This window comes from Oncorhynchus mykiss, chromosome 8 (assembly GCF_013265735.2).
Source record: "Oncorhynchus mykiss isolate Arlee chromosome 8, USDA_OmykA_1.1, whole genome shotgun sequence".
In the NCBI taxonomy this organism is placed as follows: domain Eukaryota; kingdom Metazoa; phylum Chordata; class Actinopteri; order Salmoniformes; family Salmonidae; genus Oncorhynchus; species Oncorhynchus mykiss.
Window position 1 is genome coordinate 21,611,888 of NC_048572.1, and position 22,241 is coordinate 21,634,128.

The window sequence follows — 22,241 nt, forward strand, 5'->3', positions numbered from 1 at the left end:
CAACTGTTCTGCCTGTGGCTATGGAACCCTGACCTGTTCACCGGACGTGCTACCTGTCCCAGAACTGCTGTTTTCAACTCTCTAGAGGCAGCAGGAGCGGTAGAGGTGCTGACCTGTTGCACCCTCGACAACTACTGTGATAATTATTATTTGACCATGCTGGTCATTTATGAACATTTGAACATAATCTCCACCCAGCACAGCTAGAAGAGGACTGGCCACCCCTCATAGCCTGGTTCCTCTCTCGGTTTCTTCCTAGGTTTTGGCCTTTCTAGGGAGTTTTTCCTAGTCACCGTGCTTCTACACCTGCATTGCTTGCGGTTTGGAGTTTTAGGCTGGGTTTCTGTACAGCACTTTGAGATAGCAGCTGATCTAAGACTATATAAATAAATTTGATTTGAGATAACGGGCCTCAGGATCTCGATGTTATTTTTGTGCATTCAAATTGTCAATCAATCAAATGCAATGTTGTTGTCCGTAGCTTATGACCTTCTATTGTCCCCAGCACAAGGTGCAACTGTGTAACAATCATGCTGTTTAATCAGCCTCTTGATATGCCGCCACACCTGTCAGGTGGATGGATTAGCTTGTCAAAGGAAAAATGCTCACTAACAGGAATGTAAACAAATTTGTACACAAAATTTAACAAAAATAAAGTTTTTACTCATAGAACATTTCTGGGATCTTTTATTTCAGCTCATGAAACCAACACTTTACATGTTGTGTTTCTATTTTTGTTCAGTGTAGATTCACTATTAGTTAAAATGAGCTTTTGGCTGTGTATAAATCATGCAATGCTGTCAATGGAAGAGGTGCTGTAAAACTTCAGATACAAGCAGGATCTGAATCTATGATTGGGCCCGTAGTGCTATGGTGTCCTACCTCTGTCGTTGGGCCAGTCTCTGAAGATCTGAAGAGGACACTCTGTATCATCCAGGATGATCTCCTTCCCAGACTTGTCATCTGTGTGCTGCAGAACCACAAAACCACACCCATGAAACAACCACACATTCCACAGCAAATTCCAAATCAACCAAACAATAATTCACATAGAATACCTCAATGCTCAATTATAATGTATATAGGGGCCATAAAAGATGTGTACCAAACCAGCCTTTATAACATGATTACTGCACCTAAGAATGCTCCAGTTCCTCATGCTCCAGACATAACCTCTCTCCCTCCTACTCTCCACTCACTCTGGCTGTAGTGATGACCTGTCCAACACAAGACGCTGGCGAGGCAAATGTCCATGTCTGATTGGAGCATTTGAAATGTTTCCTTTTTTAATGACTCGGATGTATAAATGAGAGGCGGATGGTGGAGGGACTGAAGGGGGAGGGACTGCTTTAATGTGATTGGCTGTGACCGAGGCCGGGATGTGAGGTGGCGAAGGTTGGCGCTGAAGCATGGAGATGTTTGTCACACGATGACAGGCGATATTAGGCCAGCCATGGTGCTGCTGCTCTGCTATCCCTACCCTGCAACCACACACACACACACACACACACATCTGCTGGCCTGGCACTTTGGAGAAATGCAATTCAATTACTATCAAACAAAGGCCTGTGCCAACAGACCCCTTCATGCTTTAATCTGTCAGACCACAGGGAGGAGTGTGGCCGGCCAGATGGGAGATACGGAGAGAGAGACGGATGAAGGGAAGGAGAGAGGGAGTGAGAGTCACACACACACACAGAGACAGAGAGTGCAGCCGGCTGATGAAATACTGTATGTAGGGTTTAAATAGGACCTAGGCCAGTTACCGCAGAAACATTAAATCAGCTTAAAATGTGGCCCGGCAACACCCACCCTGTCCTCTAGTTCACCCCGGAGACAAATGGAGGGGAAATCGAGCAAACATTCATTTGTTACTCACACCTCCATTTTCTAAATAGGACAGCATGGCGGCTCGGGGGTGTGTATTACACAAGGGTGACCTAAGCTCCTCTTGTGAGGCATATATACAGTGCCTCACAAGCCTACCCATAACATGATGCAGCCATGACTATGCTTGAAAATATGGAAAGTGGTACTCAGTAATGTGTTGTATTTGCCACAAACACACCACTTTGTATTCAGGACAAAAAGTTAATTGCTTTGCAGTATGACTTTAGTGCCTTGCTGCAAACAGAATGCATATTTTATTTATTGTTAAAATTCTGTACAGGCTTCCTTCTTTTTACTGTCAAATTAGGTTAGTATTGTGGAGTAACTACAATTTTGTCAATCGATCCTCAGTTTTCTCCTATCACAGCCATTCAATTCTGTAACTGTTTTAAAGTCACCATTGGCTTCATGGGGAAATCCCTGAGTGGTTTCCTTCCTTTCCGGCAACTGAGATGGAAGGACACCTGTATCTTTGTAGTGACAGGGTGTATTGATACACCATCCAAAGTGTAATTAATAACTTCACCAAGCTCAAAAGGGATATTCAATGTCAGCTTTTTTTCAATTTTTACCCATCTACAAATAGGTGCCCTTCTTTGCGAGGCATTGGAAAACCTCCTTGGTCTTCGTGGTTGAATCTGTGCTTGAAATTCTCTGCTCGACTGATGCACTTTACAGATAATTGTATGTGTGGGGTACAGAGATGAGGTAGTCATTCATGCAACTTATTATGTGACTTTACCACGTTGTCACTCCTGAACTGGCTTGCCATGACAAAGGGGTTGAACACTAATTGACTGAAGATATTTTAGCTTTTCATTTTTGATTCATTTGTAAAAAAAAAAACATAATTACACATTGACATTATGGGGTTTAGTTTGTAGGCCAGTGACAAACAACCCCATGAATCCATTTTAAATTCAGATCATAACAAGAACATGTGGAAAAGGTCAAGGGGTGCAAACACTTTCTGAAGACACTATACAAACGTTTCACTTTTGTGAACTGTGCTCCCAAACTAAGAGTGTTCCCTGTAAAACTCTGACCACAAGTGGGTGCGTGATTTGATGATGCTATAAAACTAGAGATACAAGGTGAGAAAGGTGAGTCTGTCATATTGTATAACTGTGTACAGCAGTTGTATTCCAATTTAAGCTGGTACACCATTTTTTCTTTCAGAATTTCTGAGGACCCCATCCCACCCCAAAGCTAACGACACAACCTTAAAAATCACTATATTTATTTTTAAGTCAACAAATAACCTTCATTACATTTAAATCTCTTATCAAAATGAAAAGAAACCAAAAAAATAAATGTAATGAAATTGTATTTTTCACATTCTTACTCAAAAAGATGTGTATATTGTCCTATACAATAATGTGTACTCACTGTTCTGTTCAATTTCTTTTTTATTGTTTATTTTGATGACCCCACTAGGGGCCACGACCTCGACTTTGAATACCACTGGTGTACAGTAATATCTAGAGCAGGGTATTGACCTCTTACCCAACGAGGTCCGGAGCCTGCTGGTTTTCTGTTCTACCTAATAATTAATTGCCCACACCTAGTGTTCCAGGTCTAAATCAGCCCCTGATTAGAGGGAAACAAAAATGCAGTGGAACTGGCTTCGAGGTCCAGAGTTTAGTTTGAGGGATCTAGAAGATTGGTAGGTGAGGCTAATATGGAGGAGTGATCACCAACCCTGGTCCTGGTGAGCTACATGGTGTGCAAGGATTTTGTACCAACACTAACAACCCTGATTTAACAAATAAACTGCTCATCTAGGGTGTGAAGAGCTGAATCAGGTTGGTGCTGGGTTGGAAGAAAGGCCCAAACCCGCTATAACTCTTCAGGCCCAAGGTTGGCTTCTAATGGGGCAGAGTAACGTCTAGTTGTGTTTGGAATGGAGTGGTGTGCTGACTCTTACCCTGGCAATGCAGTACTCCCGGGGGTTCTCCTTCTCCAGGCCGTACTTCTCCAGGGCCTCCACCACAGCAAAGTCTGCCATGTCTGTCGTGGACAGCAAGATGGTCTTATAGGGGATATTGGGTTTCAGACTGTCTGCATAGATCCTCAACGTCCCCCCTAAGAGACAGAGACAGGACACTCGCACGTGTGAGCATATTCCTTGGATTATGCTAATCTATTAGAGATATTTTACTTTCCATTGTGGGAATATTCCATATAGCAGTATTTCTCCCAATCAGCACTCTGACACACACACTTTATTTTTTATCTTTCCCTCTCAGACTAAGCACTGGCTCTGAGTTGAGTTAAAAGACAGGGCTGTAGGGCTAAACTGCTGGCCTATTTTACACAGGGCTTTATCCTCTGGACTGGGACGAGATAGAGAGGAAATATGAGAAGGAACTGGGATAAAGGTTTATATCTGTGCCAGAGAGGGGTATTTAGCTGGGAGTGAAGAGGCTGACCAGACCAGAGGGCTAAGGCATCCCGATTACATAACCTCAGAGGTCTGGGCAACATAACCTCGGAGGTCTGGGCAACATAACCTCGGAGGTCTGGGCAACATAACCTCGGAGGTCTGGGTAAAGAAGTGTCAGGAGGTAGAAAGTTGCCCCGAACCACAGATCTAGGGATTAGATTACCCTAGATTCAAGACAATGTTTTTACTTATTCTAAACACTACGAGATGAATGCCTTTTTAACAACAGTTATGCCACCATAACCACTTGACCAAAAAAGTTCTGGGATGCAGAGGTCAGGCGGACCAATTCTTTTTTTTTTTACACGTCACTAACTATGGGAGAAGAAAAAAAACCTTCTGCGGCCATTTTTGGTGTTGCAGCTTGCTGTTCCTGCATTGGTTGGCAGAGGGCTGTAAGCCACAGGGAACAAGATGTGAGGACTGGCAGTACCAGACAGTGTGTGGTGTTCACAGAGGACATTGGCTAAAGCGGGTTAGAGTGGACCTCTGCTCTGACTGATCCAGGACTTATGTAATTACAGTATGGTGACAGGGTGTTCTCTACTGGTCATAGACGGGACACGACAAGAACCAGAGACAATGGCTTTTGGACTTCACCCTGACACACACGCTCGGCTCTCACGCTCGGCTCTCACACTCGTGTCCTCACAACGCTAGTCTGTTCAAATAAAAGATGAATAACACATTGTAAGTTTTTAATTGACAGACAGTCCCAGGGTGAGTGTACCCGAGTCTGGCCTGCCGTCGCTGCTGCGGAACTCCTGCATCCTCTTCTCCAGTTTCTGCTGCCGCCTCCTCTTCATCACCACCTCAGGGTTGGAGATGGTCCGGGTGAAGCTGTTCTCCGGCATGTCCTTGTACACCTCCGCCGCCAGTCTGGAGTTCTCACTGGAGGAGCAGGAGAAATACATTCAGAAGTGCTCCTTGGCTCCATTTGCTTTACCATGCATGTTAATATACTATCAGGTGGATGTGGGGACGTTCTTCATCAATTATATAATTTTCAACCAGCAAGACTAAGTAAGTAAATATTATATAAAGCGTGTGACATTGCCCTCCTTACCCATCTTCTCTGCTCAGTGCTTGCTCATCTCCGTCAGAAATGTGAGCCTCCTTCTCTCGTTTCTTCTCCTTCTTCTTCTCTTTCTTGGACAGTGTCCGTTTGAAGTTCTGGATTACTCCCTCCTTCTCCCTCTCCGGCCCGTTGCTCTGCGCCTTCTATGGTGAGAAAGGGCACGAAAGAAAGAGAAAGAGTGAAAGAGTGAAAGAGTGAGAGCAAAAGAGCGCAAGCAGTTACGATGGGAGAGGGTGTGAGGTTTGTTATTAAGGCAGTTCACTTAGTCTAATTGTGTCATTTCGGTGATCTGTGGTATTAGGAACTGGCTGGAAGGTTGGCTGAGGGCTATGTAGGATTCAGTGACCCAGGGCCTCCACACAGAGGGAAGTACTGGGGCCTACCTAACACCTAGAGTCTGAGGCCTGGGCACCACTCTGCCAGCTAGTCGATTCAGCTGACAGACAAAAAACAACATGGCCAGAGTTCAATCAAACTGGCAGTCCCACACATACTTAAGACTGGCGTTTATAATGCTGCATATGTAAACAGAATAATAACCAGCTGACAAAGGATTTCATTGCTTTGGCGGCAGTAGTTTCGTTTGGCCATTTCACAAAAAGCAGGCTGAAAAGTCAAAGCCTAATGTGAACTGACAGAGGCATAGACTTGGCCATAGAAAGCAGAGAGAGAGAGAGCGCGAGAGAGCGGGCCTTTTCAGAAGGGATCAGTCAGAGTCTAAATCCCCATAAAGCATTAGATGTGTTAAAGCAATCCAGTGTTCCAGGCCTGCCCTGTCAAACGGCTGAGCAGGGGACGCTTCTGATAGGACTGACTCTCTTTCCACTTCCCAGAAGCACTCCAGATGTCCTAGTGTGGTTAAAACACTCCAGACACTTCTAATGTCCTAGTGTGGTTAAAACACTCCAGATGTCCTAGTGTGGTTAAAACACTTCTGATGTCCTAGTGTGGTTAAAACACTTCTGATGTCCTAGTGTGGTTAAAACACTTCTGATGTCCTAGTGTGGTTAAAACACTTCTGATGTCCTAGTGTGGTTAAAAGACTTCTGATGTCCTAGTGTGGTTAAAAGACTTCTGATGTCCTAGTGTGGTTAAAACACTTCTGATGTCCTAATGTGGTTAAAACACTTCTGATGTCCTAGTGTGGTTAAAACACTTCTGATGTCCTAGTGTGGTTAACACACTTCTGATGTCCTAGTGTGGTTAACACACTCCAGACACTTCTGATGTCCTTGTGTGGTTAAAACACTCCAGATGTCCTAGAGTGGTTAACACACTCCAGACACTTCTGATGTCCTAGTGTGGTTAAAACACTGCAGCCTAACAACACTTTAGGGAGTCCTCCTAGTAGCAGATACTTTTAGGAGAGGGTGTGGTTTCAGATCTGGTCCTCCTGCTATGACCGGACTTACACACCATTTCAGTCTGGGTAAGATAATCGGGCTTGTGTGTGTGTGTGTGTGTGTGTGTGTGTGTGTGTGAGAGAGAGACTGAGTGTGTGTACACAAACATGTGTATATTTTAGAGCTCTTTACTGCTCTCCTGGGCAGGGGAGGTTAAACTCTCACTAATCAGTGTAGCCACCTGTACCAGAAGATTACGCACATAACGCAATCATACATCTCAAAACACACCCAGACACTACTGCATTTTAACACACATCTCAAAACACACCCAGACACTACTGCCTTTTAACTAGAGCCAGGGGGGAGAAGCATTTATTTGTCTGAGGAAATGGAAGCGAGGCTTGGGGCGCTGAGGTACTTGAAGTCAAGTGCTCCACTATAAAAAAAACATTTGCATCTCTCTGGGGTGCTAAAGAGCACTAAAAAGGTCTCGGAGCAGGAGGCACTTCATTGCATCAGAGCCAAGATGGACATAAACACACTGAACAGTCAGTCCCATTGAACAGCCTCTAATGAAATATAGACTAACAAGATCATAGCGGTGAACTTGATGGTTGGGTATTTAGTTACAGTGCTACAGAGTAACGTGATAGTGTTATCATGACAGAGGTCCTGCTGTGCAGCAGTTGGAGTAGTTTTACTGAGGGCCACATCTAAGACTTGCCTCGATCCACTCTTTTTCAACAGTGTTACGCAAATTCACAGGAATCCACAAACCTCGGCATATAGCGCACTACTTGGTTTAGCTGAAGCAGAAACAGACTGGAAGCCAGGCTAGCCTAAGGCTGATCTGCCTCTTGATGTTGTTGTTGACACTCACCTTGGGGATGATGTCGTTCTCATTCTTGAGGACGAAACGTCCCTCGCGGTCGTCTTTGTTCCAGTTGAGCTGCACAACCAGTGGCTTCTCATCCAGGTCCAGCTTCCGTTCTTCTGCCAGAGAGGGTGGAGTCTACCACTTAACACACTGTTAACCCACCAGTTTGCCTATACCCCTATACAGCCAGCTAGCTAGCTCTGGGCTATATATTAACATAGATAAACATGGATTAGGATAAGTTTAAGATAAAGTGTTAATGATTTACATAATGTGGTAGCACTGCAGTTTATAAATATTACTATATAAGAAGCTGGTCTAAATTAGCTTTCATGACCGCTGCTAGTGGAAAACCACACGACTGTGCTATGCAGGCACACACGTACATGCTCTGCCTATCTCTCCGTATGATGAGTGTTCAAAGCCTGAACTGCGGGCTGTTGATCTCAAGTTCACATTAAGCACCATGGGAGTTGGATACCGCTCTCCTGTTTTTGCCCTACTGCAGGCTAACAGTGTTTGTCTAGTAACCCCAACAGAGTAGCTAACGCAAAGCAGATTGTCAAACCACATACCCAAACAACCCTCTTCAATACCCTTGGTCTAAGCTACTTTACTACAGACCCACCCTACAAATCCACACCCATCCATCCACATATCCGACCATCGAACCACCCACCCCCACACTTACCCCCGCTGACATGGACCTCGTAGAGGGAGTATTTGGGCGAGGAGAGCATCCTCATGTCGGGCCGGAACTTCTCGGCCAGCGTCTCAATGACATCCTGAGTGGTGGCCGTGGAGGACACGCGGATACACTTGGTGGCAAAGTTCCCTGCTACGCGGTCCTGGAAGTAGAAACGCATCACGCCGTGGAACTCCAAGTCCTGGAGAGAGGGAAGAGGAGAGAAAGGGCGAGGTGAGGGTCTGTCCTTTACTTCAGAACTGGTGACGACCTAAGGGTCAAGTTTGGGATTTTCTTTCCTTCTCTCAAACACTCCATGCAACACTGCCTTCGCATCTTGAACCCCCCCCCAGGTTAGGCCAATCACAAAGCTAGTCAAACGTACAGGCCACTTCGCTCTCACTCGCTGTCCGATAGAAAAGTATGAACAAACACTGCAGCAACTGTAGAAGGCATCAACTCAACTTCCTGGTTAGGAGAGTAAGCCTAAACCCCTGCTCTCATCTTCTCCTTGCACTGTGAAGTCTGGAGCAGCAGTCTTGTTTTAACATAGCCTTACTTTGACAGCAGTAAGCTGTGGATGATATTTGAGCGAGGAGAATACATTTCTCTGGGACAAGAGAAAAGAGGACAAGTAGCCCAGGGATAACTGAGGACAGTAGCCCAGGGATAACTGAGGACAGTAGCCCAGGGATAACTGTCCCTGTTCCTAACCCCACGGGGAGCTAAGGGAAGAAGAGCCTGGAGGAACCTGCTCTCCTTCGTTTCAGTACAATAGACAGGCAGGCACTTCATACTGTAGCTCTGCCAAGCTACAGTGATTGTGTCTGAGGAATACGAGCTTAGCCAGGAAAGCGATAATGGTCAAGTCTAACACCAGAACACCCTTCAATAATCATATCATACAGAGCTCATTACCAACCACACCCAGACACTACTCCTGACCCTGTCATGTCTCAGACAGACTGCCCATTGTCTCCCACAGGTAACTATGTGAGTTGCAACTATCAACGGCGTGCCTGTCATTTCCAGCTAAACCAGCCTTCTGTAGAGAGTTATAGAGGATGTAAGCTGGTGGTACCTCCAGTGAGTTAATTATAAAAAGGGGCTTAGAAGGGATTCAGGGTCAGGACTGTATGTGTGTATGTGTGTGTGTAACAGCCAGCTCAGGTGCAGGCCCTGAAGGTAGATGACAAAGCAGACTATACACTCCAGCGCTCATCTCAGTCTGTTCAGCTAGAGACAGAAATAGCCTGCTTGACCACACAGGACCTTGTTGTGAGTACTGCACACTACAGGTGATGCCAGGGTCAACACACAACCACATGATATTTATCCCTAAACAATAAAACCCATGTGATTGTCTTCCCCTGGGCAGTCCAGTATTACATGTCCTCTGTCTCCATTCCCTCAGAGTGACATCAGCCTAACCCCAGGGACTCATGGACCAGAATCACTCATTCTCGGCCAATGACAGCGGGAGGAATGAATGAAGTCGCACCAACCAGAACGATGGATTCAGTAACGTCACTGTGCGTTTCCTTACCTCCGAGAAAACTTCTTCCTAAAATTACTGCTCAATATGGTGTGTGTGTGTGTGAGAAAGAGAGAAAAAGAGAGGTGTGTGTGTGTAAGAGAGGGATATAGAGAAAGAGTCCCACAAAGACCGCTACAGTGCGTTAGGAAAGTATTCAGACCCCATTCACTGATTCCACATAGTTACGTTACAGCCGTATCATGAAATGTATAAAATAAAATAAATTCCCTTCAATCTACACACAATACCTCATAGTGACAAAGCAAAAACAGATTTTTTTTCTGCAAATGTATAAAAAATGTACAACTGAAATATCACAGTTTCATAAGTATTCAGACCATTTCATCAAATCAAATGTTATTTGTCACGTGTCAAATACAGTGGAGAGAACAAGTATTTGATACACTGCCGATTTTGTAGGTTTTCCTACTTACAAAGCATGTAGAGGTCTGTCATTTTTATCATAGGTACACTTCAACTGTGAGAGACGGAATCTAAAACAAAAATCCAGGAAAAAAAAAATCATACAATATGATTAAGTAATTAATTTGCATTTTATTGCATGACATAAGTATTTGATACATCAGAAAAACAGAACTTAATATTTGGTACAGAAACCTTTCTTTGCAATTACAGAGATCATACGTTTTCTGTAGTTCTTGACCAGATTTGCACACACTGCAGCAGGGATTTTGGCCCACACCTCCATACAGACATTCTCCAGATCCTACGGGTTTCGGGGCTGTCGCTGGGCAATACGGACTTTCAGCTCCCTCCAAAGATTTTCTATTGGGTTCAGGTCTGGAGACTGGCTAGGCCACCTTGAGATACTTCTTACAGAGCCACTCCTTAGTTGCCCTGGCTGTGTGTTTCAGGTCGTTGTCATGCTGGAAAACCCAGCCACGACCCATCTTCAATGCTCTTACTAAGGGAAGGAGATTGTTGGCCAAGATCTCGCGATACATGGACCCATCCGTCCTCCCCTCAATACGGTACAGTCGTCCTGTCCTCTTTGCAGAAAAGCATCCCCAAAGAATGATGTTTCCACCTCCATGCTTCACGGTTGGGATGGTGTTCTTGGGGTTGTACTCCTCCTCCTTCCTCCAAACAAGACGAGTGGAGTTTAGACCAAAAAGCTCAATTTTTGTCTCATCAGACAACATGACCTTCTCCCATTCCTCCTCTGGATCATCCAGATGGTCATTGGCAAACTTCAGACGGGACATGCGCTGGCTTGAGCAGGGGGACCTTGCGTGCTCCTCAGGATTTTAATCCTGTGTTACTAATGGTTTTCTTTGAGACTGTGGTCCCAGCTCTCTTCAGGTCATTGGCCAGGTCCTGCCATGTAGTTCGGGGCTGATCCCTCACTTTACTCATGATCATTGATGCCCCACGAGATGAGATCTTGTATGGAGTCCCAGACCGAGGGTGATTGACCGTCATCTTGAACGTCTTCCATTTTCTAATAATTGCACCAACAGTTGTTGCCTTCTCACCAAGCTGCTTGGATATTGTCCTGTAGCCCATCAAATACTTATGTCATGCAATAAAATGCAAATTTATTAATTACAAATCACACAATGTGATTTTCTGGATTTTTGTTTTGGATTCCGTCTCTCACTGTTGAAGTGTACCTATGATAAACAAAATACAGACCTCTACATGCTTTGTAAGTAGGAAAACCTACAAAATTGGCAGTGTATCAAATACTTGTTCTCCCCACTGTACAACAGGTGACTTTAATGAAATGCTTACTTACAAGCCCCTTAACAAACAATGCAGTTTGTGTTAACAAGGTGTAAAAAAAAAACTTTAAAAAAAAACCGAACAAATAATTAAAGAGCAGCAGTAAAATAAGAATAGCGAGGCTATATACAGTGGGTGTCAGCACTTTGTTGAAGCACCTTTGACAGCGATTACAGCCTCGAGTCTTTTTGTGTATGACGCTACAAGCTTGACACACTTGTCTCGAAGCCACTCTTGTGTTGTCTTGGCTGTTTGCTTAGGGACGTTGTAATGTCGGAAGTTGAACCTTCACCCCAGTTGGAGGTCCTGAGCGCTTTGGAGCAGGGTTTCATCGTGGATCTCTCTGTACTTTTCTATGTTCATCTTTCCCTCGATCCTGACTAGTCTCCCAGTCCCTGCCGCTGAATAACATCCCCACAGCATGATGCTGCCACCACCATGCTTCACCGTAGGGATGGTGCCAGGTGACCTCAATCCTAACCTGTGACTGGGGGGGGTCATCTATGGTTCATTTACAGAACCAGACTAGTCCAACTAGACACCTGGGAGAGCTCAGCTCACACACATCCTCCTATTTCAGGAAACCTGCCTCCTGAGTCATGAATAATCCCATCCACACACACACACTAACCATGCAGACAAACACATGTACCCAGAGGATATTTCTTTGAAGGTAGTGGACTTGACAAAGAGAAAGGTGAGAAGACAGATGAGGTAAGACACTACTCTGTGTGTGTGTCTGTAGTCTGCATGGTTACCGTGTACAGCTATGGACAGGACCTCGGAACTATGAGATACCCAGCTAGCTCACATCCACCCCAGGACTGCCTCCACAGACAGTCTCCCACTCTTTGATCATCTGACTAGTCTCCCTCTGACAGAGGCCTGGCCTGAGCCGCTTAGAGGTGATAAATCAGCTTCACTCCAATACAGCTCCTTTCATCCCTATACCCGCTTCACATTCCAAAATTCCTCCCTGCCTCCTCAGGCACAGCGTCAGTCTGATGATATATATCCCCCACATCCCTCTGTCCTGGGGCAGAAATATTGCTGCTGTCATCCCCACCCAGCCTTATGAAAATTCATGTGGAGGAGAGAGATATTATTAAAGAGTGGAATGGGGGATATTAGAGGGGAACTTAAACCATAGCTGATATGGCCAGGGAGGCTCTCTGGACATGGATGGTGGTAAAATCAGAGCCTTGTCTATAGTCCAGGAAAATATGGACGGACAGCAGAACAGACTGATGGGTTTGAGAGACCGTGCTGAAGTTATTATCGTGATGGGCCAGTCTACTTCACATACAATCTGACTGACATCAATCTACTAGCATCAATGCAGTCAATATGCTAGAACTTTAATGAACAGCTCCATTCACCTCAGTAAAGCCTCTTTAAATAAATAATTGGAAGTCTTTTGAAAAGTAGTATGAGAATTCCAACAAGCAAAAGAAGATACATTACTATTTTTGTAATAGTAAATAACTTTTCACAACGTCACAGTTTTCTTTCCAATTCAAGTATACAACATGCAGTTGCCCATCAGCCCAGCAGGTGGCACTGCCATGTCACAGTACACTAACTGTAACAAAGCAGTACTCCCAACGCTCATCACTCCATGATGATATCGTGATGTAAACAATCCCATAACAAATTCAGTCCACCCTGACTCCACCTGCCTATACCGTTCAGTACCCCTGAGACGAGAGCAGAGGAGTAAAGGCACTTCCATCAGCACTGGTTCAAGTTAAAAATCTCTCCCTCTGTCTACCTCTGGACCAGATGCAGGCTCACTAGTGGGCCAATGAATGTACATCTGGGGTTTTATCTCTAGTTAAACAGTGTAGACAGAGACCAGCTTTATAAAGGCTATATGATCATCTCTATTTATAAACAGTGTAGACAGAGACCAGCTTTATAACGGCTATATGATCATCTCTAGTTATAAACAATGTAGACAGAGACCAGCTTTATAACGGCTATATGATCATCTCTAGTTATAAACAATGTAGACAGAGACCAGCTTTATAAAGGCTATATGATCATCTCTAGTTATAAACAATGTAGACAGAGACCAGCTTTATAAAGGCTATATGATCATCTCTAGTTATAAACAATGTCGATAGAGACCAGCTTTATAAAGGCTATATGATCATCTCTAGTTATAAACAATGTAGACAGAGACCAGCTTTATAACGGCTATATTACTTCACTTGCTGTGGCAATGTATACATGTATGGTTCCCATGCCAATAAAGGCCTTTAAATTGAATTGACTGATTAGTTGCCGTACTTTTGAGAACACAAACACTCGCATCTTTCATAGCGAGCTAGCAAGGGACGGGGAGAGGGGAAGCTCACATCATAGGCAGGTCCGCCGCCAGGACAGCCAGTCAGAACCGTGCACTAGGACTATATGCAATCAAAAGTTGTATATCACAATGGAATGCTGTATCTCACAATTTATTGGCTTGCAATGTCTCGCAACTTCGTTAAAGCAGGACCTATCATCAATGAATAGGCTACGATATTCTACACGCAACTGACCAAAGACTGAACACACGCTGGCATCATTAGCGAAGATAAAGAGCCGTCGAGCCAGCGCGAGGCTGTATTGCATTAGTGGAAACCAAGACTGTTCTCAGGGCAGGTATGCCAGTTTTGACTAGCAGAAGTTACTTTTCGTAGCAGGTTAGGAGAATTAGTAATGTAAGGGAAAGGTTAGCTAAAATTGTCCCAGATAACACGACAACCAGGCCTGCCCTGAGAACTGTCTTGGTTTCCACTAATGCAACGCTGCCAGTGCAAGGGAGAGAGGGGATGGGGCAGGCAGAGAGAGAACCGTGGTGCACGTCTTGGTAATCTGTATCCTTTTTGAGCGCCTCGCAAATTCACTAAAAGTAGCCTAAAGTTCGCCTCTGGTTTTATTTAAATTTCACAAATTTCATATCCCATCCATCGTCTACATCGTCTATAAGAAGGAAAATAATGTTATGATAACTGCACTGTGATTTTAACTTTGAGGACGGGAGAAAAAAAAATGACGTTCACACCCCTAACGACCAGCCTATCACGTCTGTCAGGCTAACTGATGAACAAACAAAACAACAACCTGCCTAGGCCATCGCTAACCACTGCCAGGCAAAGAACTGGCCCCGGTCACGTGACCAGAGCTCAAAGGACTACAGAGGAGGGGGTGGAGAGAGAAGGGAGTGGTTGACATGGTAACAGGGTTAAACCAATGCCCCTGCTAAACCTGTATTTGGCATAGTAACAGCCAGCGGTCAGGTCAACCTTTGTCAAGACCAATATTCAGGGCCTGAAGAGAGACACAGTCATCTATTCTCAGTAGCACCTTCCTCCTCAGCATGAAATATGCCAGGAGAAATCACTGTCTTTCCTCCTCAGCATGAAGTATGCCAGGAGAAATCACTGTCTTTCCTCCTCAGCATGAAGTATGCCAGGAGAAATCACTGTCTTTCCTCCTCAGAATGAAGTATGCCAGGGGAAATCACTATCTTTCCTCATCCAGCAGAGTTATGTCAGTGTCCTGGATTAACACGACTGACTGAGTGTGTGTGTGTGTGTGTGTGTGTGTGTGTGTGTGTGTGTGTGTGTATGTGTGTGTGTGTGTGTGTGTGTGTGTGTCTCAAACCTCTCACACACACTGACCTTGTCAGCAGAGAAATTGAGGGGTTCGAGAAAGCCACGTTACCACAGACCTAGAATCAGCTGAGGCAACCTGATCCATTTACTGCTGTTAATCATCCACCATTACCACAGCAACATCAACCCAGCTCCCTGCACACATAGCATGGATGCTGTCCCTCTTCCTCTCTCGCTTCCTCTCCTCCACTCATCTCCCTTTCTCATGTAAGAACCATGTCTGCCAAGCAGCTGGCTGGAAGGAGAGCACTTAGCCATTGGCTGGGTGGGAGGAGAACAGGCAGGTTATTGGCTGGGTGGGAGGAGAGCAGCCAGGTTATTGGCTGGGTGGGAGGAGAGCAGCCAGGTTAATGGCTGGGTGGGGGGGAGCAGACAGGTTATTGGCTGGGTGGGAGGAGAACAGGCAGGTTATTGGCTGGGTGGGGTGGGGGTGGGGGGCAGGTAGGGTATTGGCTGGGTGGAGGGGGGATTGTCTGGGAAACGTATCACAGCGTTCTCTCTCTCATTGCATGAAAGGGAAATAAAGCATTACATCATCGTCCCCAAGGCTCTGACTGGACAGGCTGGAGAATCTACACTGCTACTGTAGGGACAGGGACAGACCTGGAGAATCTACACAGCTACTGTAGGGACAGACTGGAGAATCTACACAGCTACTGTAGGGACAGACTGGAGAATCTACACAGCTACTGTAGGGACAGGGACAGACCTGGAGAATCTACACAGCTACTGTAGGGACAGACTGGAGAATCTACACAGCTACTGCAGGGACAGACTGGAGAATCTACACAGCTACTGTAGGGACAGACCTGGATAATCTACATAGCTACTGTAGGGACAGACTGGAGAATCTACACAGCTACTGTAGGGACAGGGACAGACCTGGAGAATCTACACTGCTACTGTAGGGACAGGGACAGACCTGGAGAATCTACACAGCTACTGTAGGGACAGACTGGAGAATCTACACAGCTACTGTAGGGACAGACTGGAGAATCTACACAGCTACTGTAGGGACAGACTGGAGAATCTACACAGCTATTGTAGGGACAGAATGGAGAATCTACACAGCTATTGTAGGGACAGACTGGAGAATCTACACAGCTACTGTAGGGACAGGGATAGGCTGGAGAATCTACACAGCTGCTGTAGGGACAGACTGGAGAATCTACACAGCTACTGTAGGGACAGGGATAGGCTGGAGAATCTACACAGCTGCTGTAGGGACAGACTGGAGAATCTACACAGCTACTGTAGGGACAGGGATAGGCTGGAGAATCTACACAGCTACTGTACGGACAGGCTGGAGAATCTACACAGCTACTGTAGGGACAGGGACAGACTGGATAATCTACACAGCTACTGTAGGGACAGACTGGAGAATCTAAACAGCTACTGTAGGGACAGGGACAGACTGGAGAATCTACACAGCTACTGTACGGACAGGCTGGAGAATCTACACAGCTACTGTAGGGACAGACTGGAGAATCTACACAGCTATTGTAGGGACAGACTGGATAATCTACACAGCTATTGTAGGGACAGACTGGAGAATCTACACAGCTACTGTAGGGACAGACTGGAGAATCTACACAGCTACTGTAGGGACAGGGACAGACTGGAGAATCTACACAGCTACTGTAGGGACAGACTGGAGAATCTACACAGCTACTGTAGGGACAGACTGGAGAATCTACACAGCTACTGTAGGGACAGGGACAGACTGGAGAATCTACACAGCTACTGTAGGGACAGACTGGAGAATCTACACAGCTACTGTAGGGACAGGGACAGGCTGGAGAATCTACACAGCTACTGTAGGGACAGGGATAGGATGGAGAATCTACACAGCTACTGTAGGGACAGGCTGGAGAATCTACACAGCTACTGTAGGGACAGGGACAGACTGGAGAATCTACACAGCTACTGTAGGGACAGGGACAGACCTGGAGAATCTACACAGCTACTGTAGGGACAGGCTGGAGAATCTACACAGCTACTGTAGGGACAGGCTGGAGAATCTACACAGCTACTGTAGGGACAGGGACAGGCTGGAGAATCTACACAGCTACTGTAGGGACAGGGACAGACCTGGAGAATCTACACAGCTACTGTAGGGACAGGGACAGACCTGGAGAATCTACACAGCTATTGTAGGGACAGGGACAGGCTGGAGAATCTACACAGCTACTGTAGGGACAGGGACACACGTGGAGAAATAAGCTACTTTGCATACAACACAGTGACAGTGCTGCTTAACTAACAGGCATCATGGTATTAATGCATTTTGAGTCCTGCTGTGACGTGGCTGAGAATGAGAGCAATATGCAGCAGCAGATTTGACTCCGGCAATGAGAGGCTAGATTGGGTCTTAACTGAGCACAGCACATGAAAGGGCAGAGGCTCAGTCAGTCAGTGAGTTGGCTGAGGTTTAAAGGAGAGAATGAAGATTCCTCTCTGTTATCGCTTCTCTACAGCGAGGCCAGATTAGGCATTTCCCAGGTGTTCTTTATCAGATAGTGACTGAGGGGAGAGAAGTGCCTGTGAAATGTAATTGGGTCAGTTTACATAGAGGGCCAGAGAAATGCCCTGTATCAACACACTAACAACCAGTAAACACAGGCTGAGATAGAGGAGAGATACAACATGGGGCAGTGATCCTGCCAGGGACAGACCTATAGGATATCTAATGATTTCTATAGTGCATAGCAACTTCTTTTTGAGTAGTCTGATTTAAGGCAACTTACATATCAATTATCAACTCACCTATAAAACATGTAAATGATTATCAGGAACTCCATTTCCCACCCCCACTGTATTTGTTTATTAACAACGCCTTGGTTTTGCACACAAAGAGATAGATGTGACCTGTCATAGTAGTTGCCAGGCAGATGATGCCATGGGGAGAAACATCCAAAACATATGATCTCATATGGCACAGACAGGTGAGAGGGGAAAGAATTCCTGATGAAAACAGGCCTGGGGCCTCAGACAGAAAGTTATAAAGCCTCAATACAGTCCCTACAACAACCCTTCAACTCTTAATTCCAGACCAGCACTGAAAAGTAGTAAAATTGCAGAGGATCAACCCTATATTTGTCTCTCTTTAATCACTGGACTTGTCCTTTATGTAGAACAGTGTTTTGAAGAGGGAAAACAAGGCTAATACTGTCTATCGTCCTGTGTTGGCTAAAGTATAGACAGTGTTCTCTTTTCCAGAGAAGGAGATCACAGCTGATGCAGGAGCAAAGCACTACGGTCAACCCTCCTCTTCTTTCTAGCTGTGGAGACAGAAGTGTGTGTCGGCGGGAGTGGCCTGAACACGCACACAGAGCGGAGAGTGAGCGAGTGTTTATCGCAGACCTACATTAAACGTGACAGGACAGGCCGCAGAACGGACAGTGTGGTGGAGAGGAGAGACTCACAGCCTTTCTGGTCAGTCCATCAGCAGTGCAGTCAGAGCACCTCTGTATGAACCTCTTAGCTAGCATGCTGTCAATCCCCCAAACATTCTCCACACATTCTCCTGTGTCGTTACTTGGCCATTAGGATTGTTCTGATTTATGCGCAACTCTGGGTGAACCCAATTCTCCAGGAGTGGAGGCTTTTTCTGCTCCATCTCCCTCCACTGAGATAAAATAGCAGTCAGTTGTTGAAAATGCTTCAGTTCTGCTTGTTGACAACACACTGCTGGACAGGTGGAGCGAAATTACATCAATCTAACGTCGCCTATTTCCAGTGCCCAAAATAACAGTCTTGCTCATAATCCATTACAGCCAGCTCAATGTAACTTCCTTCATGCAATGTAATTTGGGGCCAGGTAAATCACTAAGTTCCAATCAATTAGGCTTCACTGACTTCTATAGATTCTAAATAGCTTAATCTGTTATGAAACCACACGTCCGCATTTTCCCTAATGTGTCCACTGGGCCCAAGGAGAGCAGCACATTATGCTTGGGGCAGTAGTAGCACCTAATTCACCCGGAGCAGAATTCCCAGTGTGACACTCGGACATAGTCCCATGCCCATGAAGGGGAGGAGGGCTAGGGGATGGGATGAAGAGGCCCCAGGGGGACTGTGGCCGTGGGGCCACTGGACCAGGCATGGATGAAAAGTCAGTTCTCTGGGCCAGAAGGAGCTACAGGACCAGTGATTTAACACCCTACACTGCTGCTGCTGCTGCATGCTGACACAGCAGCTGTTAAGATCCCACTGGATCCCACTTCAACACCAACTGTCATTTGGACAGGAAGGAACTAGTCTTAACCAGCATATCAACAGCGGTGAGGAACAAACTTGTCATTACAATTGAGAAGGCAGAGCATAGGACAGCGAAGGTAGTCAATAGTAGTCAAACCGCCCTGGCGCTCTTGATGATGGACTGGTGTGGTGATGGAAACAGACAGCCCAGTCAGATTAGTCCGTCTCCCTCACAGACAGCGGACCAGAATAACACGGCAGACCCAACCCAGAATCTGTAGCCCTGGCCTGTTGGCAGCTGTCAGCACAGCATGGGAGACTTCTGCAAAGACAAGTCTACCACACACCCATTCACACCACTTGGTAGCACATCTCTGGGCTCAGCTGATGTCACTAGCCTTGTCACCAAACACTGCACTTTGACATGGAGGACAGTAGCAGGTGAGAAACGGGGTGCAGGTCAATCTTCCCTCTAAGCTGTGCAAGGGAGCGCAACAGTCCTGAGAAGCTGCCCCGGGACTAGAGCTCAGCCCACGGAGAGAAGCACGAGATTAAACTTAACACAACATTCTAGAAATGGTCACCAACCGGCATTCCTAGTCGATCGGCCAACATTTCTGTAAAATAGTCAAAGATAAGGCCTTGTGTTCTTACTCAGCACTGGCAACACTTTGTATTCAACATGTTTATAAGCCATAAAATGCGTGTTTTTTCCACTCAGTGCTACAACAAGCAGTGCAGCAGTAATGAATGTGGTGGAAAGCATCTATAGGCTGGCATTGTTGTTGTTATTAGCGGCTTGGGTCTTTTTTTAATGTCGAGGAATATTTCACTTTGTTTATAGGAGTAACAACATGAACTTGTGCAAAAACGCAGTGCGACTCGAGTTTCACCATCAGCTGGAAGACGGTGTCCTTTTTGGTCAGTGTCAGTGGAGGGAAGGGAGAGAGGAGGGATGTTGAGAGACGGTCAGCCTCAGCGGAGGGAGAGATCAGCAGACTGAGGGGTCCATCAGATGCAGGCACCATCAGCCCAGTAAAATAAAAAGCTAATTATTTAAACGTATGCGCACTCAGTTGTGCCTCATAAGTAATACAACAACGTATTTATTACCGGTGTGATCGTAAAAATGTTTATTACCGGTGTGATCGTCAAAATGTTGTCATTTTAAAAAAATGCCTGATATGCAAGCAAAGCCAATATGGGGTTATCATGTATTGGGCCTATAGCTTACTGCAAACATTGTTGCTACAGGAGCGTTTTTAATTGGTTAATGCTGCATAGGCTTAAGTTCTATGTAATGTTTAAAAAACAAATCTGAGCATCTCATGGAATGTAGCCCTACATTGAACACCACACATTGGCTGCTACTGTAGGCTGAATGAGCCATGTTAAAATACTATTGGATGCATTTTCTCCCTTGTTTTTAATGGTAGGCCACTCTGGTAGGTCTATGATCAAATAGCCACAGTAGTCTACTTAGCTTGGAGAACAACAGCGGGTACAGCCTCAGTGTTCACAGTAAGCATGCACTGGAAGTTGCACAGAATTTTCAGAACATTCAAGTTTGCGCTCAGCAGACCAGAAATGATCTCAGTGCCATTTTTTTTAGGGAATATTGGTGCAGGGTAACATGAAACCATCTTCTTCAGGCGTAGTCATTTTGCATTATGTACTGCCTCCTGCCTTATACTCTGCTCAATTTAGAATGAGCAGTTGGAAACTGCATGTACCAATAAACTGTTACACCCCTACTTCATCAGAATCTGTCTCCGTTCATTCAATGAAGCCGGCCGTGGGCAGTAGTAGTAGTAGTAGTAGTAGTAGTAGTAAACAGGCCAGAGCTGAGGTAGCTGAGGAGGAGTCACGTGGGCGGGGGAGGTGTCTGCCTGGCATGGCCTTAGCGTAGCGGTCTAGCCTAGCGTCAGAGTCACACTGGGACGGGCCTGAGGAGAGGCGGGAAGGCTAATCCTCATGTCTGAGCTGCAGTCTGCATGAGAGGACGAGGGAGTTAGCCCCCTCTCTTTCCTTCTCTCTCTGTAGTACAAAGACCCAGGCTGGGCCCCAGCTCAAACGCACTAGCTACGTAATAAACAAGCTCGTTTTCTCCAGCCGTGTGTATGTTAGGCTGGTGGCTTAATTCATTTTACTTAATCTTAGAGCCCCCCCAGCCTGACAATACTCTGGACCACCTGCTATTCTCATAAGATCCATCTAAAAACATTGCTCAGACTGTGTGTTTGTTTGGCTATTTGTCTCAATTTTGTCTGGGCAGAAGAGGCATGTGCAGCTGTACGGCTACCACATATGGGGTCCCCATCTGTCAGAACCACAGTCAGCACGTGCAGCTTGGCCTTGTCACTTCATCATAGGAGGGAGCAGCTAATCAAATACAGTACAACCACAAGCAAGAGGACCAATCCGAAGCGTTGCTTAAATCAGGGGTCAAGCGTTTGATGAGTAGCTTGCTACTAGCTGGTCTCAGGATGGGGAACATTGGAACTAAGCCAGCTTTGAGCCGACTGTTGTCCTACTAGCGTGACCTGAAGAAACTACAGTAGTGTGTTCAGTGCAGTGACCCCCCCTTACCTTCATAAGCCCTGGGCTTATCACACACATGACCTGGGAGGTTACCGTGTGTACAGCAGAGCACAGAGCACACTTCCCCCTCGTCCTGTTAACCCTCCAATCAGGTCACAGGGTTGGGTGTGGCGCTATTAACGCCCCTGCTCTCAGCAGAGCGGAGGGACTGCCAGAAACATCTAGGCTCA

At 45.8% G+C, this 22,241-nt stretch overlaps 1 protein-coding gene across 18 annotated transcripts in view; it reads right to left on the reverse strand.

The window, feature by feature from the left end:
• Window positions 1–22,241, reverse strand: part of afdna (afadin, adherens junction formation factor a) — a 129,107-nt gene that overhangs the window by 52,930 nt on the left and 53,936 nt on the right. For 13 of the 18 annotated variants that reach the window (XM_036985023.1, XM_036985022.1, XM_036985021.1 and 10 more), the window contains exons 2-7: window positions 8,329–8,524; window positions 7,641–7,753; window positions 5,403–5,557; window positions 5,067–5,227; window positions 3,818–3,975; window positions 883–970 (exon numbers count right to left, since the gene is read on the reverse strand). In XM_036985023.1, the coding sequence (XP_036840918.1) occupies window positions 883–970; window positions 3,818–3,975; window positions 5,067–5,227; window positions 5,403–5,557; window positions 7,641–7,753; window positions 8,329–8,524 (871 nt within the window). The remainder of the gene's footprint in view (window positions 1–882; window positions 971–3,817; window positions 3,976–5,066; window positions 5,228–5,402; window positions 5,558–7,640; window positions 7,754–8,328; window positions 8,525–22,241) is intronic. The other 5 variants (XM_036985016.1, XM_036985026.1, XM_021611944.2 and 2 more) reach the window with 1 other exon arrangement.